At 41.9% G+C, this 21,913-nt stretch overlaps 1 protein-coding gene across 3 annotated transcripts; it reads right to left on the bottom strand.

Moving 5' to 3' along the window:
• Positions 1-618: 618 nt before the first annotated feature.
• MANEA (mannosidase endo-alpha) lies at positions 619-17,295 on the bottom strand. 3 transcript variants are annotated; one of them, XM_066612800.1, is made up of 5 exons: positions 17,206-17,295; positions 14,894-15,480; positions 13,152-13,261; positions 10,812-10,888; positions 619-10,167 (listed from the first exon to the last, which is right to left on the bottom strand). In XM_066612800.1, exons 2-5 carry the CDS (start codon positions 15,438-15,440, stop codon positions 9,531-9,533), a joined length of 1,371 nt encoding a protein of 456 aa, XP_066468897.1. In that variant the 5' UTR covers positions 15,441-15,480; positions 17,206-17,295; the 3' UTR covers positions 619-9,530. The 3 variants fall into 3 exon arrangements, with proteins under 3 accessions (XP_066468897.1, XP_066468903.1, XP_066468909.1); XM_066612806.1 differs by having other exon boundaries at positions 14,894-15,476; positions 17,206-17,277; XM_066612812.1 differs by lacking the exons at positions 14,894-15,480; positions 17,206-17,295 and adding an exon at positions 14,529-14,563.
• Between the last annotated feature and the right edge of the window lie 4,618 nt (positions 17,296-21,913).

Genomic DNA, 21,913 nt, shown 5'->3' with positions numbered 1-21,913 from the left:
GGGAAGATCTCTATATAGACATCACAGCAAGACCAGTGCAAAACCCCTTGCACACAGAACCAACAGATGGAAGTTGGGGGGGGGGGGCAGATCTCCATACATACCAGTGCAAAAGCAGGGGAAAGGTGTGAGGGCGGGAAGATCTCTGTATAGACATCACAGCAAGACCAGTGCAAAACCCCTTGCACACAGAACCAACAGATGGAAGTGGGGGGGCAGATCTCCATACATACCAGTGCAAAAACAGGGGAAAGGTAAGTCAGCCCTAATAGAGTCAATGGGGCTCACTCCCAGGGATGCGTGGACGGGAGAAAAGCCTGCCAGCGGCTCCTCTTCCAGGGAGGAGCCTGCCAGGTGCTCACTCCCTTGGCTCCCTGGACTCGCTCCCTGGGCTCACTCCCTGGGCTCACAAGCCTGCCAGGGGCTCACTCCTAGGGATGCGTGGACGGGAGAGAAGCCTGCGATCGACTCATTTCACCTCGAGATCAACTGGTAGCTCGCGATTGACATAATGAGCACCCTTGATCTAAAGCAGTGCTCTGATAAACAGAAAAAAACATTTCTTTGTTCAGTCCCTTCAGTTGAAGACTGTTGGGTCTACACAAAAATAGGAACACAGAAATTGAAATGTTATTTATTAAAGCACAACCAAGAATTGCTTGCAGTCCTTAAAGTTCAATTGTTAATTATATAATAAACCATTTAACAGGATCTTACAATTTTTGAAGTGCATTTTCTGTAGATTACATTCCTGAGACATGCATAATATTTTAGACTTCCATAAAATAAACACAGATTGTGTACATCGAAAACATTATACAACATCAGTGGAGGGTATGACAATGTTCAGTAGTGCACAATATGAAATATATCAAAAATACATTAACCATGTAACTCAGAGATTGTACAAGAGTAAAGTGTTCAAATCAAGTATTATTTTAACAAGAATGTAAGTGATTTGCTACATTAGAAGCATCCAAGAAAGTTACTAACTGAGCAGAAGTTTATTTAGTACGCTCTTTTGGATTACAAATATTTATGGATTACAAATCAACAAGCTGAAATCCAAAGTAAACAAGAATTTTAGTTAATGATAGGTACACTTCTAATCTGTCAGCCCCTGCAGTCTCTGTTAAAGTTACAGGAGCTTGTACAGTGCCCTACAGTAGTCTTTGAAAGAGGTAGGACACTTGTAGGGATCCATACATTTTTCTAGCAAGTTCAGTGCCAGGCAGATTAGCTTCATATGAAAATACTCCCTTCAAGGCTTCTCTACACAGCTTACTGAAGGGGCTGAGCAAGTTTCAGGCAGTTCAAAGAGTCCAGAGGTTCTGGAAATCTAGTTATAAAGTTTGCAACCAGATTCTGGGCTCCATCAAAGAGCCACTTCACATGTCACACATTTCCTACACAAGAAAACGTACTTCTCTAATGTGGAAGTGTATTGCAACAATCATCAATGTGCCGATTTGTTCATTGCAGGAACATGCAGTGAGCCACAACTAGCTGCAGCCTATCAGTACAAGGACACTGTGTGTTCACATGAAACATTTTAAGAAGTCCTTGGGGGTCTTTATTTACATAAGTCATAGTAACAGCAACTCAGTTTAAATCTGTATTACTGGCAGTGGTCACACTCACACACATCCATAACTTGTATCAGTAGAAAGGTACTAAAAACAACAGCAAAGTTCCTACTGTTTACTTGCAGCCTTCAGAAATTAGAAAACTAATTTGAAGACTTTGGGCCAAACCAGACATGAATTTAAGCACACTTCTTGAAGGTGGTTGTTGATAAACAGTCACAGAGGACCACTGATCAAGAATGGAACCAGTCACAAAGGTGAGGAAAACAGAAATTTAATGCTTTAACCCCCACTGTGGTCTAAATTGGAACTGGGTTCTCAATCAAGACTGATAGTTCTTCTGGGAGCAGGGAGAGTTGATCTGGATCAGAGTCATAAAAGGAGCAAAGCATTAAATCTCTACTTGCCTGATCCTGATTGGGGCCCCATGGCTATTTAACAACAAAACTGAGGGGCAAACCAGCTAGTGTAAAATTGTGTCTCGTATGGCCAAGTTTAACAGTTGAGGTTATTGTATTTCAGAAATTTGCTTTTTTGTAAAGTCTATTTTCATAGTTAACAAATTTCACCTCTAGTACTTCATTTTTTTTCCTTAAATTTCAGGCAGTTGCACATTTTAAGAGGCCTTAAGCACAATCCTATTCATGTCTACACAGAAGTAACTCCCATGAAGTTCAGGGGACTTACTTCCAGGTAAGCACATATAGGATTGCAGCCCAAGACATAGAAATCAAAGTTGAACCCACCAATCTTAGATTCAAGGTAGTTTATACACAGGCAAATTCTTGGAAAACAGTAAGCAAAGTCTGTGTCACAGTTCATTTTCTCTAGGGTACACTGTAGAATCTATATAAAAAGATATCATGTAAAATGCTCCAACTGTAGGAACAAGTTCTTACACACCAGATTAAGAAAACGTTTTACTTCACATCATCCAATACTTTCAAAATGTATACAATGAAATGTATTCAGTGAAACAAATCCTTTCAAATAAACAGCGCTGTTGGATTTGCCACTGGCTTTGATTTTAGGGAACACAAACTGAACAGAATATATATAAATTGGATTACTGCAACATAAATACTACTCAACAATTTACTAAAGCATGCGACTCAGAAGATTAAATGGCAGTACAACGATTATGGAAAAAAATTTATGTTTTACTTTTTGTACTTGGGTACCTGACGTGAATACACATGTGGCACAATTTCTTAAGATTATTAACAGATATTGGGTTCAATTTTTTCCAGTAACTGCTTCTATGTCTAATGGGTTAAATGTACCATTTCAATGTGCATGCACCATTTGCAAGAGAGGCACACTAGTGTGTATTCTTTAACTCAAATATATGCTAATACTCCACTTAATCAGGCTATGGAACAGTTACCAAATAAATGGTTCTGCATAAACCAAAATCCTGGATCTCAGATATCATGACCTAGACAATTTATTTTGGCTTCAGAGCAAGTCCAGTTGTGGACTGCATTTCTCTCAGACCTCAAGCAACCTACCCAGTTCCCATGTCTTCCTCAAAAGTTTCGTCCCTGTGAGCTGGAATAAGTTGTCTGAATTGGTCCCAGGACACTTTAAGATATACAACAGAAAAATCAAGTGCTTAATGCAGGGGTTCCTAAAGTGCATGTCATGATGCCTAAAGGCATCATGGCACACTAACAGTGGGGTTGCGCAATGTCTCCAGTAGCTCCTCCTACCTGTTTCTACCAGGCAACGCCAACTTGGATCTCATGAGATTTGGGTGTCACCATCTTGGATCTCACAAGATTTGTGAGATTCAGGATGGCGGTACCTGGTTGAGGAAGTGCAGGGGCGTTGTGAACCAGGTAAGTTTGGAAACCACTAGCTTACTGTAACTCCAAATATATTACTGGCACATTTGTTAATTAGGTTCTTAGTTCTGTTAATTTGGTTCTTACATGTATTTACAAAGCTGTCTTTACATAGGGAGGTCCTCATTTCTTCACTAGGAAGCAAAGAAGTCACTGTGGCTATTGCTTCTATTTCCTTTGAGCTACAAAACAGAAACCCATTTGCAAAACATGCCACATTTTGCCCTAAAATATTACTGCAGAGACAAGACTCAAGACTGTTCAAGACTCAGCCAGCTTTTGACAGTTCAGGTTTTTAAAATGCGATCAAATTAATAACATACCAACTCAAAAACTGATTTAAGCATTCTAGGCAAATTTTGGACAAATGTTTCACAAGAAATGAATCAAGCTGCCTGCTAAACTATTCAGCATATATTCCACAGAAGCTCAAAGAGCTTCTATGTAAGTAAGAGAGATAGAATAAATATTACAGATAATACAATCTGTACAATTTTCATTACATAAAATCTTATTCCAAAACAGCGTTCCTGCATACTTGTGACATCAAAGCGTGACTTTATCTATGAACATGTTTCACGCTTTTATGTGTAAATGTGAGCAACTTTGCATTTAATTATGTGGCACACCATTAAAAATAAGTCCTGTTCAACACATTTTGGCAAAAAGCTGTTTCTTACAAAGTAGATCACAACATCATCATTTCACATAAGGCAGGACTTGATATCTTTCTTTGCAAAATGTTTATCACATTATTAGCTGAAACAACTGTTGGAGGCTTGCTTAATTTTGATAGAAAAAGAGGACTGATTAGCAGCTGTATGTAAAACCAGCAAGCCAGTGGTTGAGCTGTTTAGGCTCTAAATCAACTGCTAGAGAATTCCAGCTTTTCCTTCTCATTGTCACTATGCACCAGTGACTTACCCTTACTTGCCTTGTAACATGATGCCTGTGTCTTGACTCCTAGGTCGAAACACTAGTTGAAAAAATGGTGCAGGATTTAAAAGAGATTATTGAAGAGATGACATTCAAACTTAAACTGAGTGTAGTCTTGCTCATGGTATATTCAAAGCAGTTACTTGGAACAGTTGCCTGTCAAACTCACAGCACATCTAACTGAAATTATATTAGTGACCCAATCAGAGTGCATACATTTGAATAAATCTTCACAGAGAGTACTACTGCACTTTAGAGGCACTGCTGAATGATTGAGAATAGCAATTATTTCAGTGACATTTGCTGTGTAGCCTAAGAGCCTGATCCTGTTTTCCCCAGCGCTGGCATTGTGCTCACAGCACCAGCACTATGCTTACAGTGTCAGCACTGGGTGTTGCAAAAGTGCCATAAGACACTTCTTCACGGGGGGGGGGAGGCACTACACCAGCAGAGAGGCTAGCACCAGTGGGTGCTGGGCTTCAGTGCTGGAAAGATGCTGAAGAAGTGCTCCCAGTGGTAACTATACATGCAGAGTGGTAGGGAGGCTTTCAGGGTGGAGAGAGGGCAGGGGGAAGATGGGGAAGGGTAGAACTGGATGGATGGAGGGAGGACTGGCAGACAGATTGGGCCTGGGAGGGGACTGGGATAGCAGCAGAGGCTGCTGCTAAATGCTATGTCCTCTTCGGAGCCACAGAACCTTATATAAGCCTCCTGGCTTCTGCACCAGCTCAGGAGTTGGTGCAGATCCAAGAAGACACATTGGGCCAGAGGAGTTCTACACTAGGTAAGGGAACTGATGTTCCCTAACACCGTGGAGATTCTGGGGCTGCTCTGGCCCTGCAGGATACAACTGCAGCCTTTTCAGTGCTGCTGTATCGTGTGGCACTGGCAGCCCATACAATTACCCAAGTCAAACTGCTCATTATGAAGGTACAGCTGTTAGTGACTCTACAGTACTGGGAAGTAACTGACTATCTCACATACTCTCTAAAAATGTGTCACGGATTTTCCCCCCAAACTCCAAACATTCAAAATAGCCAAACTATTCATCTTACAATATAAGGAGATTCTCAGATTAATCTAGATTCAGTTCTCTGTATTATGTATATTCTGAGTGACTATAATTTTTCATTAAAAAGCCAATATTTAGTGTCTATAAAGCATCAAGGAACACTAAAAAGTCAGAACTGTGACAACTATGCTAGAAAGAACTCAATATTTCAAAAACTACTTCTTAACATTTCAAACTGCAAGAGGAAAAAAGATAGACTCTTCTACCTAGCATCAGAACAATTGTGCATATCTCCGCAACTCCTAGATCAGTTATTTCCAAACTCTTACAAGGGAGTTGAGAACCAGGTAAGTTTTTGCATGGGTGGGGAGGAGGCCACTGCCACAGCAGCGATCGTGGGAGCAAGGGACTTGTCTACTTAACCAAGGGGGTTGTGCTGGCCTCTGGCAGGGTGTGGAGACTTGCAGTCGCCTCTGAGGTCCTCCATGCTGCTGCAAATACATGCAGCAGCGGGGGGGGGGGGCTGCAAGCCATCAGCACCCTGCTGATCACTGCAGCACTGTAGGGGTACTCATTTCTGAGCCAATTCCTTAAGGGGGAATACCCTTTTCTGGTTCCCCTGGTAGGTCGCGACCCTCCAGTTTGAGAACCACTATCCTAGATTTTCTCCAGTGATGCTAAGAGAAGGTATAGTGCAAACCTAGATGGAGGTATCCTTCATGCTGCTGAGCAAGCAAACTACTTCTCACTTCCAAATACAACCTGCTTGTCAGCAGATTGAGTGACTGCAATCTCCATCTGAGATTCTCCCTTCATGTGCATATACTTGTTGGATTATATCCACAGACAGAAGGACAACTGAAGGGTAACAATGGTATAAAATCTTAGGTTACTATAATTAAAGATAAGAAGTATTTTTTTAAAATGACAGACATTTAGGGTCCAAGCCTATCCAACTTTCCAGTGATGGTGCAGCCACAATGCAGCCCTAAGGAAAGGGAACAAATGTTCCCTTACCTGGAGGAGGCCTGTGTGACTGTCCCCCTCCCTTAGGATGCGGCACATGCCCCATTGCAGAGCTGCACCAGCACTGGAAAATGGGATAGGATTTGGCCTGTAAATGCCTAAGCAGTAGCAGCAAAATAGGTTCCAGAGCATCATTACTCCTAAACTCTTATTTATGAATTATAGTCCAACACCTTTAAAAAGTATTCATTAAGTGCTCTGTTTAAGGGAGTAGATCTTTTTGGACAGTCAAAGGCACTTAGATAATTACACTAAATTATTCAATTGTCATGTACAGCATGCAGGACAAGATCCAAGGTATTGCATTATTCTTACACCTCTAACTAATCTAAGTGCTTGTTCATATAACTAATTTCAATAGGAATTCATCATAAAACAAACAAATAAGATGGATTGCCACTGGAAAAACAGAATTAGTAAAGACTTTCCTTGATGGTATCTATTGTATGGATGGGTGGGTGGGTGCAGGCATGTGGTGTGTGTTTTAAACACATTAAAAAATTAGTGACCCAAGAAACAAGATCTGCGTTCATCAGCTGTAAACTAAGGCATATTAGGATGGATAAAGTGCAGGTCACACAAAAAAAACTGAGTTGTCTTACATATCAATCACTACACTTGCAAACTGGATGGATGATAAACAGCATCAAAATAATCTTCACATCACCTATACTCTCCCTTACAGTGTTCAATACTCTGGTATATCATTGAACTTATAGGAAAAGGCCTGCCACAAAATTGGTACTGATGGCCTAGAAAGTAAGATGTGGCATATACTAGAACAGAGTGATCCATTTTGTTTTGTGTAAATTGTCACAAAAGTGGCAGTGAAGAAACCACTTTATTTTGCTGATGGCACTGGTCCATCTGCAATCTTTAGAACAAAAAAAGTCTTTGAAGTTGTCACTTTCTAAGTGACTGAACTTGAAATCTTGGTAGAAAATAAAAAGTCAACAGAAAGCCATTATCTTTTTTGGATTCAATTTGGAATTCTGGATTTCATTTGGGACAACCCTCAAACTTGTCAGTGACTGAAAGAAAAAAAAAACACCACAACTAAAATTACAGAACTTTGGGGCGATACGCAGGCAGGAGCCACAAGGTCTTGATATGGAATATGGACCTCAGTCACCAGTAACACATACCTTCAGTTTGAGCACTGAAACCTCACAAGGTCTTCTCTGTCTCTTCCCACTCCATATATCTGGCCTAGCTGCAGCAGGAAGGTGTCACTGGAGACCCACTGCCTCACTGCTGTCTTAAATGCTGCTTCTCCTGGACCCCGTGGTTTCTTGTGTGCCCAATGTCAATGCAAAAAACTCTGGCATCCTGGAAAAGCTACACTGACAAATATTTCAGACACCCAGGACACTGCCACAGCAGCTTTCCACACAGGTAAAAAGTGAGGCCCCCATCAAGGTTCTGTGCTACTGCCAGGCCAGTGGGAAGGAAAAGACAAGCTGTGGAGAGCAGAGAGGTCATTGGATTCCATCATGCTCCCGATATCATTGTTAGAAGCACAATCCAACTGGTCCTAGAATATACTGAGCTATTATTTTTTTAAAAGCTTGATTTGCCAGCGTCCATCCTGTCCCTAGAAGGGGAAAGCATTGTTCCCCATCAAAACCAGAAAGCACACCCCCTCCTTGCAGTACTATGCGATACTGTATGCTTTTCAAAAGTGCAATGCCAAGCACATTACATAAACATTAAATCAAGATAGGGGATCTGCAGTGCTAGGTTGGTATAAGTGCCCAGGGAGCACAGCAAAGAGGCACTTTCAATGTAAGATCTCATAAGGCACTCGCTGAAAGCCACAACATCCTACAACCTATTACTGAGAAACTATTCAAAACTCAGGGGCTCTAGAAGTAGAGTCCTCTCACAGGACTAAGATATCTCAGAAAGTAACTGAAGAACAGCTTATTTGAAAGGGTCTCCACATCGGGGTCTATACAAAGCTAACATGCCAAGGAGACAGCTAAGGTAACAAGAATTTCCTGTGAAAGATTTTTATTCCTGTTACTATAGTGTAAACCACCTTGGGTGATTTTGTAATAAAGTGGCACACACATGGAAGAAATAAAACTAATCTGAAATGTTATTTACTTTCAAATAAGCAATACCTCAGCTGTATTCTGAGATGGATCAGTCATACGATGGGAGACTGTATAGCATGGGAGTACCTGCATGATATTAGCTAATATTTTTGAATTCTGTACTCTGAAAAGTACTGATAGTGAATTGCAAACACAACTGAAAGCAAACATGAGTCAAACGTCTTTAAATTTCAAAATGAAAATTACTACATACTACGAATATCACAAAAATTCCACATTGGTCATTTATATCACAGGAAAAGCAAACATAAAATGTCACCTATCATATATATGCAAAACATATACATTTTGGACAGCACTTCCAACTTCCGTTAGCATCAAAATGAACTGCACAGGAAAAGCAGGCTTTGTTCATGCACAACTCCAATTCATTTAAATGGTGCTTAAACAGCAAATAATTTTTAGTAGATTCTGCTTTTTACCATTTGATAAGCTGTTTCATGCAATACAAACATCCCAGTTCTTTAACTAATATGAAGTTTTATTCACAGTTGTTCCAAAAGTCCTTACCTTAAGTTTGGTCTTAGGATGCACAGGAGGGCTTGCACACATGCATCAGGGTTTGTGGGTTGGTTTCCTGGCTACTATGGCTTGTTGGGCAGTGCAAGGGGTTTTTTCTAGAGAGCTGGAACACAGAAGCCCAGCTATATGCAGAGATTCTGGGCAGCTACTTGGATTAGGCACCAAGTCAAAACATAAAAACCCTATTCATTCTACTTGAATCACCAGCAAAATATTCTCGATTGATTACTTGTAATATACAGACTATTAATATGTACAGTATTTACCACTCACTATTCTCCATAAGCAAAATAAGAATCAAAGGCTCATATTGCTTGCTATCGTTATGCCTTAAACTGAAAACTTTCTTTAACAAAGCTATTAATAGTGAAGATTACATCCTCACAAATTAATATATTCTCAATATATCCATTGAACACAGTGATGGGTTCCTCGTGAAGCTGCAATGAGATAAATCCATTAGAAACAAGCACAGATCACCTCATGTAAGCCACTGCTCTTTTTCCTTGCGGTATTTTTCAGACCACTTGCGAGTGAGCTCCAGGTAAACATTTGGTTTATGTGGCTGATAGTCCAGATAGGTTGACTTCCCATTCTTTTTTGGAATGGCTTTTTCAATCTGAGTTCCTTCATGCCATTCGTTGAAAGAGGTAATGGAGACGATTTCGGGCCGTACTAGAAGTGCTGCACTGAATGCAGTCTCATAGTATTTCCCATTGACACGGTTCCGTGTATTGTGGCTGTTCCATGGCCGAATGCTGGTATCTATGTAGCCTGGACCCACACTTGGAATAAACATTAAATTATGCTTGTCACAAAAGGCTTTCAGACTTGGCCAGTTGTGATGGCTTGACCCATAAGAAAAGCCATTCGTGGCAAAATATGTATAAATTCCATCAAAGCCAGCTCTGTGGATGTCCTGCTTATGTTTTTCTTCCACAAGAAGGGCAATGAACAAGCTATCATATGGAGTATTGCGTATACTCTGAGATCCTGACTCGGTAAGCAGATTTGCCCACATCTCAGGCATGGTTATATAAGAATCATAAACATAAAACATAGGAAGAGTTCTACCTTTGCCAGCTTTATGTCTGTAAAAAGCTGGATGGTTGCCATATCTATGAAGCAAAGAAAGAACAACATGTAAAATAGTATAAACATACAGTACGTTTTTCTTCTAAGGTGCCAAAAAAGAAATGTGCTAAACTGCCAATTTTATGTGAATGTTAAAACCTTGTTATTCAAACTTTTTCTCCCACATATGATTCAGTTCAAATGTAGTTATAACTTTAAGCAACAGATATAGTACAAAAATTACTATGTAGTTATGTAAAACAAATTTGAATTAAAGTAATGTCCCTTGTATTATGAAGACAAATGCTCAATTACTTTGCCTTTGGTTCCATATTCCAGTTCATGGAATTTCACCCAGTCAAAACTACCTGGCGTCTATGCAAAGCAAACAGAATGGGGAAAAAAAAAGAAAAGAAAAACCCCTTGAACAAGTTTAAGAAACAGCAATAAAGATGCCCAAATAACTAGCACCCATACTAAATCTCTTGGACCCTACAAGAAAATAATGCAGATAAATTCAAATAGAACTGTTGCTATTTATTTTTATTTAATTTAGCTATTTATTCTGGCTGCAAACTTTAATATCCTGATGTGAGACACATAAAAAGGAACACACTGAATAGGATAAAGTATTAACATAGGGTAATTTTATAAAATGCTTATACTGGTGATTTTATAAAATGCTTACTTGTCTATGATATACTTGACATTGTTGTACATATTACGATCATCTCTGTCTTTGTATGGCTCAATATGGAAAGTGACCTGCAAGATTGAAAATGTTTTTTTCAATTGTATTGCCTCAACATCACGAAGCATAAGTTGAAGTCAACAGGATTTGTATTTTCTCTTGTGAAGCATGTGTTACTACAGAACCAGAGCATTATATACCGGCTGTGAGGCAGTGGCAACAGTGAACACCATGTTCACTAGATTAGCCTACTCTCAGAGAAAGTCATCACAAGGTTTTTCTTTCCGCATGCCCTTGGCAGTGCTTTCACTCCACGGCTGTAGTCAATATCTATGCTTCTGAATTTTTTTTTTAACCTGATCCTTATGCCATACTTTCCCATTTACAGATGAACTGTTAAGTAAAAAACCCCTCAAAATTCTAAAACATTTAGTTTTTATTCGTAAAGAGGCAGGATTCAGAACTGAGGAAATCTGGACTACAAACTTCTCTAATTCAGGAAGCCAAACCACTTTACAACCTGGACCCAAGCACCTACAAATTCTGGCCTGACTCATGAGATCTGCCCTTGCTGCCTTTGCACACTTAAGCAACCAAATCCAATTTCATTGTTCTCCATATTGTTTGGTCATTACATCTCAAGAAGCATACAGTAGAGCCGAAAAATTGCAAAAGAGGGCAGCAAATATGATCAGAGGATTGCAGCACCTGCCTTATAAAGAAAGAGTACAACATTTGGGGCTTCTTAGCTTGGAAAAGAGGTAATTAAGGAGGATCATGATTGAGACTTATAAAATGATGCACGGTGTAGAGAAAGTGGCTAGAGATGCTTTTTTCCTCTTTCACAATAATAGAACCAGGGGTCATCCAATGCAGCACACTAGAGGAAGATCTAAGATAGACGAAAGGAAGCACTTCCTCATATGGCTCACAATTTGAATAGGAATTTTCCTGTTGATACAGTGATACATCCTGAAGCACTTCCTCATATGGCTCACAATTTGAATAGGAATTTTCCTGTTGATACAGTGATCATCCTGTTGATACAGATGATACAGTGAAGGTCACTAGCTTGGATGGCTTTAAAAGGGGATTGGTCAAATTTAGGGAGGACAGGTTTATCAATGGCTACTAATCATGACGACTATGCTCTACTTCCAGATCCAGTAGCAGTATGTCTCTGAATACAAGTAGCAAGGGAGCAATGGTGGAAGAGAAGTATGCCTTTTCTCCTGCTTATGGCTTTCCAAAAGTAGTAATGTGGGAAACAAAATAATGGACTACATGGTATGATCCAGCAGGGCTTTTCTTATGGTCTTAGGACAACTGGATTTGGAACAGATGTAACCTGCACCAATATTAAGAAGTGAGAAGTTAAAATGTAAAGCCAGTACAGGTGCTTGGAGAATTAATTGTAAGCACTTAGTAAGACAAAAAAGCAGCAAAGGCAATGAGTTATTCACAGTGGGTAGTTATAGATGCCATTCTTGTAAGAGAAGCAATTTATCCCTAGTAATTCATATGATCAAGAGAGAGAAGGTAAGACGAGAGCACAGTAAGGAGACCAAAATGCTCCTACTGATACTGTGAGATAACACCTATCATAACTGATGATTTGATCACAGAGAAAAAATGTAAACCCAACCAAAATAACTAAGGACACAATCCTAACCAACTTTCCAGCGCCAAGGTAAGGACAATGCAACTTTGAGGTAAGGGAACAAACATTCCCTCACCTTGAGGAGGCCTCTGTGACTGCCACCCAACTGTAGGATGCAGCACATGCCCCATTGGCACAGCTATGTCAGAGCTGGAAAGTTGGTAAGGATTTGGGCCTAACTTGATCAATCATATAACACAAAAAGCATGCATTTGCAATTAATATAAATTGCACGTAGACATGGCAGAGGTAAATCTTCAATACCGTTTTTCCCCATGATGGCCGCAAAACAAGCTTATACCATGTGGTACAACATGAAAAGCTGCACACCAATTTTAATGTTTATATTCTGTTAGGACAATGATAAAAACTAAATACCTTAGACTGGGCCCATTCTAAGACCTCCTGACATCTGAGACAGCCTGCCAGATGCTGACCCCTCCTTACCTTACAATCTCCTAGTCTCTGTTCCTCCGACTCTCCTCCACATTTCCTTATTATTTTCTTCCACCCCTTTTCCTTTTCCAGTTCAGTGAGTGAAGAGAGAAAGAGGAGCAGTGGAGGCAAGTAGGGGGACAGAGATAGGTGCTGCTTACCAATCTGCTGCCTGAGGCAATTGCTTCAGTTGGCCTCACAGAATTCCTTACTTCTACAAACTAAAACGTCAAATACTTTACCTTTAATTTGTACTTATGTGCAGTGTCCAAAATAGTAGGCACCAGGTCATCAGTAGATTCTCCATTTTCATCAGACATACCAGGTGGATACCAAGAAAGAGCCAAGACTCCTATGAAACAAAATGTGTGTTTTACCTATTATAAAATAGGTAATAGGTAACTTATGGGCTGCTTAACCCACAAATTTAGAAAAAACTGAATGGTGGGGGAAATATGTATTTTACTTTCCCAAATTTAGCAAGCAAATGTCTAAATATGTTCATATTATCTATTTCAAGCTTTCGACAAAGAAGTCACTACTATGAAGAGTTCCTTTAGAGACCTTCAGGTATTGCACAAAGAATGCTTGTGTACTTCCTCAAGTAACAGGTATCCATGTATTTTTCTCCAACATTTAGATTCTTGCAACTTAAAGCAAGACAAATAGTACAGTAGCAAAAGTTACAATCAATATTTATTTAATGTAAAACCTTGCTCTAAGCTACAACCTCTAAAATTTCTAACCTTGATGTCACCATGGCGTGGATCACCATGGACAGATCCACATGATCCAAGTACAGTTGCAGCTGGAGTCACTCAAGGATCCACTTTATCCCCCATGTTTAACATTTACATGAAGCAGTGGATAAGTAATCTACATATTTATGGGCAATATGTAGACAACACATAGCTCTCTGTCATCTTTTACTAGAGAAGCAGTGGAAATCAACCAGAAACTGGAGGCAGAGTGTGGATGAAAGCGCTAGAGGCAGTGTCTGGATGCAGCTAACAGGCCAAGACTGAATCCACACAAGACAGAGATCTTCTTGGGTGTAGGAGAACTGATCTGGGAACTGTACTCAACTCGATCTTGATGGGGTTGCCTTCCCTCTGAAGGACAAAATGTAGTCTGGGGAAATCCTAGATCTAGAATTCTTTCTAGAGAAACAGATAGCAGTTGTAGTCAGGCACATCTTTATCCAACTATAGCCCAGCCCCCCCCCCCCGAAAATAGTTATAGGGCACAATCCTAACCCCTTATAAGGGGTTAGTGCTGGAAAGGGGTTTCCAGCACTGACATAAGGGCAAAGGGTTTAGGATACTGAACCAGTCACAGGATCTAATCATTCTTGAAAAGGGATAATGCCAGCTCGCATTATCAAGTTCACCATCTATGCCTTAAGAGTTTAGGTTTTTAACATATAGTGACAGGAGGTGGTTAGTAAAGGATTCCAGAGCAGGGAAGTCAAGAGGTTTTTATAGGAGTCCCTGCCCCCTTACCATTAAAAAGAAATTTCCTTACATAGATTGAAGGATATAGGATTTCAAAATCCCTTGTAGTGTTATTTAAAGAACCACATGAAGGAGTTAATAGGAAGGGGCAGTAGGGAGTTCTACCTTGAGCTGGCTGTTTAACCATTCTCTGTCTCACATCACAGGGATCCCTTGGGGAAAAAGTGAGAGCCAAGTGTCATAATAAGAACCCATAGGAAAATTCCACTTGATTGACTGCACTATCAGCCCACAAAAGTCTATTTGAGTTTATGGATATCAAACCAACAGAAAAAAAAATCACAAGTGTAAACATACTAGTCAAGGATATTGCTGAGTGATCACTTAAACTGAAAAACTATTGGAAAAGAAAGCTAACTAAGATTTTGTCATACAGCAGTTTTAATACATAGAAGGGGAAAAGGCAGGCTGTTTGCTTACCTCTGTAAATTCTAATAAGTTAATTCTATGCTATAGATAAAACTATTTACCAATGGAAGCTGAACTCATCTGCTTCAGGTGGGCTTCTATAACAGAAGGGTCCTTGGAACTGTAAGGCCCAAGTTCAGGATAGAAATTGGATCCAATATCATCAGGAGGATTGTGCCTTCCTTTTGGATATCCACTTGCAATTTTTGGATCCCAATGTGTCAACAATGGATGGTTCCAATGAATATATTTGCCATTAAACTGTGGATTTCCAAACCAGCTGTAGTAAAACACATGGAAATTGTAATTCAAAGAAGGCAGTTTCTTTTTCAGTTTTCCAGGAGCAACTGTGGGTGTTTTGATATTCATTGTTGAAGTGTGCAGATTTTGGATGTCTGAGAAGCTATCTTCCTCAGCTCCTTTCTGCAGGCCAAACTTATTTTTCAAGCGTGTTGTCCGATGCTGAAAATCTGGTAAAAGGCCAAGGCCAAATGGATCTCCAAACCCAGCTCTTTCAGGTCTCAGAGCTTTCAAGGCCATCATTATGGAGCAAATAAATAAAATAAAAAGCAACAAAATGATGCATGTTCTCCGGTGAAATCTTGCCATAATCGCATGGTAGTTCAAGGCACACGTAGGAGGCTTCTAGCTGCCAATGATCAAAAGGGGGAAAAAACCAATTAGTTTTTCAAATATTGCATACAGAAAATGCTTCACAAATAAAATATTTTAGAATCTATTGCGTAGTCATAGTAGTTCAGTGACCTTGTTCATAATGCTGATAATTTCATGTTGTTCCTCAGCAATAAGCTAGCAAGTCGTGATGTGGAGACTTCAGTGAAATTAAAAATGGGTAAGAACAAGCCAAATGATGTTGTTCTACTATTCTTCTACATGTTCTACGAATATGAACGTGCTATTTGATCTTGAGTTTTCAAAAACGAAAGTCATTGCTCTCTAAGTTTTGAACTGAGAGTTCTTGAAACTTGAAAGGCTATCAGAAACAGAATACATACATTAAGCACATCAGTTAAATGAAGCATTTATAATATCTTTGCTGTTTCCTCAGAGAAGCCTTGCAAAAAATTATTCAGGGGGCAACTGCAGCACTCTTGCCCATGGCAACAGATCAGGATACCCAGCATAGGTCTACTTTCCACTTCAAGTTTGGAGAAAAGGATCTGATTCTTGCCCACCTCTGCACAGCCATACCCAACAAGCAACAGTGCTTTGTACACACCTGCAGTTTTTCTTTATGACATTTAACATCAAAAGGGCTAACAGCAGGACAGAGAGCAGAAGCACCCTTCTACCTGGGTCAAGTGGTTTGACACTTGGGATTATTTCCTGATATGAAACGCAAGATATGAAAGGCGATCTCACGATAGGAAGAGTCAACCTAAAAGTCAATATAGCAGTGCTTCTCAAACTTTTAGCACTGGGACCCACTTTTTAGAATGAAAATCTGTCAGGACCCACTGGAAGTGATGTCATGACCGGAAGTGACGTCATCAAGCAGGAAAACTTTTAAAAATCCTAGGCTGCAATCTTACCCACACTTAGCCGGGAGTAAGTCCCATTGCCTACCCATGTTAAAAGTATATACATAGTAGCTTGTTCAAAGTACAGATCTCTCACAATTCCCCAAGTGCAATTACGTATCTTGGTAGCATACAGTATATTAAAAATAAAATTTTGAAAGAAATGGGACCCACCTGAAAGTGGTTAGTGACCCACTTAGTGGGTCCCAACCCAGTTTGAGAAACACTGCAGTAAAAGTTTTGTATACAGCATATGCTGTAATGTCACATGTAAGGAGCACTCACTGACAACATGTGCACGTGCAACCATGAACAACAAAGCTGGCGATGGTAATGATGATTTAGGCTGCAATCCTGTGCACACTTTCCTGGGAGTAAGCCCCATTTAATACAGTGGGGCTTACATCTGAAAAAACACACATAAGATGGCATCCTTAGGACCCAATCCTATGAAGCATGTCTACTCAGAAGTAAGTCCCATTGCGGTCAAGGGGGCTTGCTCCCAGGCAAGCGTGGACAGGACTGCAGCCTTGTGGTGGGCTAGGCAGGGTGGCGAAGGCGCAGCCCTACAGGCACGTGGAAGGCGAGGGGGGAGGGGGAGCGGAGGAGGCTTGAAGGGGAAGCGGAGGAGGCTTGAAGCGCGAGCAGCTCAGCACAACACAGCGCGCGCCTGAGGCCAGCAGGTGGATAAACACCTGGGGGGGAGGGGAAAGGAGGGCGCCTCTTTCCACCGCAGCCGCGCGCCGGCCTCTCGGCCGGCCGGGCACCGTCTCCCACTCGGCCTCCAACGCTCCTCAGAAGGGTGGGGGAACCTGCCGGGCACCCGCTTTCACCTCTTCCGGCTCCCTCCACACTCAGCGAGGGGGCCGCTACAACAGACCCGCTAAACGGCGCTCATCGGCGCCCTCCTTCCCCTGTCGACGAAACGCAGCGCGCCGCGAAATCTCGCGAGAGGCGGGAGCAACGGCCGTTCGCGAGACATCCGGGTCGTCACACCGTTAAACGAGCATCTCTCGTTACCGGGGCAACCGGGTTGACCGTTGGCGTTCGTTGCCGGCGAGGGGAGGGGGCGGGGTGTGAAGAGGATAGATGGGGAGGGCGCGTGTGGTGGTGGTGTGGCAGGCAGCAAACTCCTGAGGCGGGGAGTTGGGCGTCGTCGCCCCCCCCCCATGTCCTGCCTCCTCCTCACACAGACCTTTAGCTCCAGGGCAGGCAGCAGCCTGTGAAGACAACACATGGTGACTGAGGCCTCTGTGAACACCTGTTTACAGGCCTGCCCATGTAAACCGCCTTGAATGCTGTTGAAGAAACAGAGCAAGGCAGTATGTGCGGGCGTGTGCCGCTTACCAACGCACCGCATAACAGACCTTGTATATGACGGTGGTCAAAGCACAACAGAGAGTCTCTTAATGAGGCACTCGGTCTCCCACAGTCTGCAGCAAAGTGTCCGTTCACAAAACAGAGGCACCCGATTGGGCAGAACGTTCGCTTAACAACCTAACCACATAACAGGGACTGGAGGACGGATCCCCGTCGTTAAGTGGCACACACCTGTAAATACCTTTATGTGTACGAAAAGCTCTGGAATGAGGAAGTATCCAGGGAGGTGGGTCAGATTCCTCCTGAGCTTCCTTGTTGTACGGCCAGAACTTTCCAATGAACGGTCATCGGTGAAGCAGCTTGGCGTATGTCCTGAGCAATGGTGGCAAAAAAAACTTGTAAGGAGTCCATCCAACGTGCTAGAGCAGGGGTGTCAAGCTCATTTCATACAGAGGGCTGAACAGCATTCACTATGCCTGCTGAGGGCTGGAGGTGATGTCATTTCACAGGAATGACATAATCATTAATGATATCACTAATGATGTCATTAAACAGGTCAAAACCAGAAATAAGCACTCTGTTCTTGTGTAGGAGCTCATGAGCTGCAAACGACAGAAGACAAAATACACAAATCCTATTTGAATATATGGGAGAGCCCAATTATCATGCGGGCCATCCTTTCAGCAGTGTCTCCTCAGAAGTGCTCAGCAGCTGAGAGCCCGAGCGCCAGATAAAAAGCTTCTGCAGGCCACATTTGGCCCTCTGGTTTTATGTTTGACACCCCTGTGCTAGAGCTCATGCAAGAGCTGTGATGGGGATGACAAAGAAGGCGGCTTTTTTCTCTGACCCTGTCTATTGTGCCTGTGTCCTGCAGAGCTCTTTCAAATTGTCCAGAATCTTCTCCATCCAGTTCTGGGGGGGGGGGGGGGAGAAGAGGAGGACAACATGATTTCCACAGATTTTATCTGTGTATTAATTCACAAACTGTGACCAGTTTACTAATTACTTCACAGATAAAATCACTCATATCAGTTGCTCCTTACCTAGTGGTTCAGTATCCTGCCTCTCCCCTTTGTGAACAAGGAATCCAAAGCAGCTTCTCCTATTTTGCATTCTTGTCAGCTGATGGCAGGGTTTGCCAGCTGCTAGAGTTTGTGTTCATTCTTCCTCTCCTCATGGGCAAGACTTCCATTTTCTGAAGGAAATTTCCTTGCTTTTTATAGCTTGCTAACCCTAATCATCACACTGTGAGCCATGATGGACACCTCCTGGACCAGGTAATGTTGCTGTCTCTCTAGTCGTAATTGAGTTTCTGTTACTGTAGTTTTAAGTAAGCTCCATGCCCACTGGAGAGACCTTTTTTTTTTTTTACTTCTAATTCCTTCCAGAACTCAGAAGTTTGCCTCATCTGTACTATCATACAATCCAAAAATACATGCGAATAGCTAGGTAGACATGAAACTCTCTGGGATACATCAGGGTGTCACAAGGATTGTCACCCTAGCTTACCTTCAGATTTTTGGGATTGTCCTAAAAATTCCATCAAAAGTTTAGTTACGCAGCTTGCTTTGAAATGACTTCTGTCTTGTGTTAGATTTAAAAAGCAGATCTAGATCATGCAGTTAAGATTGCAGCCTTAAATTATCCCTAACACACACAGGGGGACTTTCTATTGAGAAAATTTGCATGTGCTTGTGTCCATGACTTTGTGTACCTTGGCTTAACGATCTCCGACACTCTTTCTCTCAATACCGAGCTAAACAGGCGCATAGGTAAAGCAGCTACCACGTTTTCCAGACTCACAAAGAGAGTCTGGTCCAACAAGAAGCTGATGGAACATACCAAGATCCAGGTCTACAGAACTTGCGTCCTGAGTACACTTCTGTACTGCAGTGAGTCATGGACTCTTTGCTCACAACAGGAGAGGAAACTGAATGCTTTCCACATGCGATGCCTCCCGACACATCCTCAGCATCACCTGGCAGGACAAAGATCCAAACAACACAGTCCTGGAACGAGCTGGCATCCCTAGCACGTATGCACTGCTGAAACAGAGATGCCTGCGTTGGCTTGGTCATGTTGTGAGAATGGATGATGGCCGGATCCCAAAGGATCTCCTCTATGGAGAACTCGTGCAAGGAAAGCGCCCTACAGGTAGACCACAGCTGCGATACAAGGACATCTGCAAGAGGGATCTGAAGGCCTTAGGAGTGGACCTCAACAGGTGGGAAACCCTGGGCTCTGAGCGGCCTGCTTGGAGGCAGGCTGTGCAGCATGGCCTTTCCCAGTTTGAAGAGACACTTGGCCAACAGTCAAAGAGGCAAAGAAGGAAGGCCCATAGCAAGGGAGACAGACCAGGGACAGACTGCACTTGCTCCCAGTGTGGAAGGGATTGTCACTCCCGTATCGGCCTTTTCAGCCACACTAGACGCTGTTCCAGAACCACCATTCAGAGCGCAATACCATAGTCTTTCGAGACTGAAGGTTGCCAACACACATAAAGCAGCATAACATTTGACTAATTTATTAGTCTATTCAGCCCTTAAACAAATGAACGATATGCTGGCATTCACTGTCTGATTTTCTGATTCTTGTTTCCAACATCCTGTATCTTTCCATAAGTCAAAAAATATTTTTTTCCTAAATTGTAATTCCTATCTATATCCTCTTTCAACTTTCTCTGCATTCATCTCTCTTGTTCTTCTTTTGCAATATATTCCTGACTAGTGCTCTATTTTTACTTGCAATTTTAATGACAGTGCACTTATGAGGTACAAGTTGTAAAGAAGGAACTGAACTATACATGTCCTGAGGAACTTGCATACTTGAAAATATCTCTCTTTTGAGCCATTTATTCAGCCTCTGTTCCTTGTTGGTTTCTTCTGCTCCTTGCATGCATTTACCCACTCTTGTTAATTAACAGGTGATTTGTGGTACAACTGGTCTAGAAAAAACTGTCTTGCCCAAATTCTCCCTATCCTGCTGACTACACTAATTTGTCCTATCCAAATATTCCAACTCTCTTCTAATGCCCACTTTTTGGCTAATTAACACCCTCCTTTTCCAAGAACAACAGTTGTGGTGTGCAAAGAAATGCAGAACTCCTTATCAGTTGAGCAATTAACAAAATTTATTACTACAAACATATACTCCCTGCAAGTTCTCTTGTCCAGAGGCTTTCCCTCCCCAAAACTCCACTTAACTCAGTGGGTGAATGTCTGAAGCCTCCAGTCCAAGTCCAATCCAGTCTCCAAAGCACAGTCCAGTCTTTAGCAGAATGTCTCCTCCAGCAGAGACCTTCGAGTCCTCTCTTCTGTGTCCTCCAGCAGAGTCCTGGCAATCCCCTTCTCCCATAGGTCTGGGTCAGGTAGCACCACCCATTGGATCAGAGTCATTCTGTCTGGGTAGGTTTGCTCCTTCTGAAGCTGCCTTTTATCCTTGTATGTCCCATTAAGTCCAGATGCAGCTCAGCTGTGAGCTACGTCCTTAGCTCCTTGTTCAGTCCAAATTAGGCTCAGGTGAGCCATCTCTTCAGTTCATGTCCATTCAAAGTCCATCAAGGTCAAATGAAGGTCAGGTGTCCATCCAGGTCTCCATTGGCCTTGATTGATTACAGCTGTGGAGCCAGCCCTGCCCTTCCCAGAGTTGTCAAACAGCTGTCAAAACATGGAATCGCTGTCAACACCACATCATCCACCTGATGATCTTCTGATCTGCCATTACAAAGACCCACCATGTTGTAGCAAGCAGTATGTTCACTGAACTGTGGAAAGGTCAGTTCAATTGTCCACACAGCTATGAAGTCTCTATGTGATCATATGCAATTATTTCACAGACTAAGGGCACAATCCTAAACAGGTCTACTCAGAAGTACTTTTTATTGTGTTCAATGGGACTTACTCCCAGGAAAGTGAGGTTAGGATTGCAGCCTAAGTGGCCACCTGTGGCTTTTGTAATGTTAAATAAACCCCTCATAAACTAACTTGAGTTTTGACAGATTAATTCATCTTTCCTGGTAATGAGTAATAAATGAAGATGCTTTATAGCAAGTCAGACCAGTGATCCATCTAGCTCAGTGTTGTCTACATTGGTTTACTGGGTTTCAAATGTGGGTCTTTCCCAGTCCTAGGTGGAGATGCCAGGGATTCATCTTGGGATCTTCCGCTTGTGAAATGTATGCTCTGTCACAGAGCTGCAACTTTTTCTCTCTATGTATATAAT

The sequence above is a fragment of the Tiliqua scincoides genome, chromosome 1 (genome assembly GCF_035046505.1).
Source record: "Tiliqua scincoides isolate rTilSci1 chromosome 1, rTilSci1.hap2, whole genome shotgun sequence".
NCBI classification, from domain to species: domain Eukaryota; kingdom Metazoa; phylum Chordata; class Lepidosauria; order Squamata; family Scincidae; genus Tiliqua; species Tiliqua scincoides.
Note: the sequence above shows the minus strand (reverse complement) of the source record. Positions and strands in the feature narration are given on the sequence as shown.

Coding starts and splice junctions, on each gene's coding strand:
- MANEA (XM_066612800.1), bottom strand. CDS start 15,440: ATGGCAAGATTTCACCGGAGAACATGCATCATTTTGTTGCTTTTTATT. Junction 13,262..14,893: donor GATGAGTTCAGCTTCCATTG/GTAAATAGTTTT, acceptor TTTGTTTCATAG/GAGTCTTGGCTCTTTCTTGG. Junction 10,889..13,151: donor CACATAAGTACAAATTAAAG/GTAAAGTATTTG, acceptor TCAATCTTGCAG/GTCACTTTCCATATTGAGCC.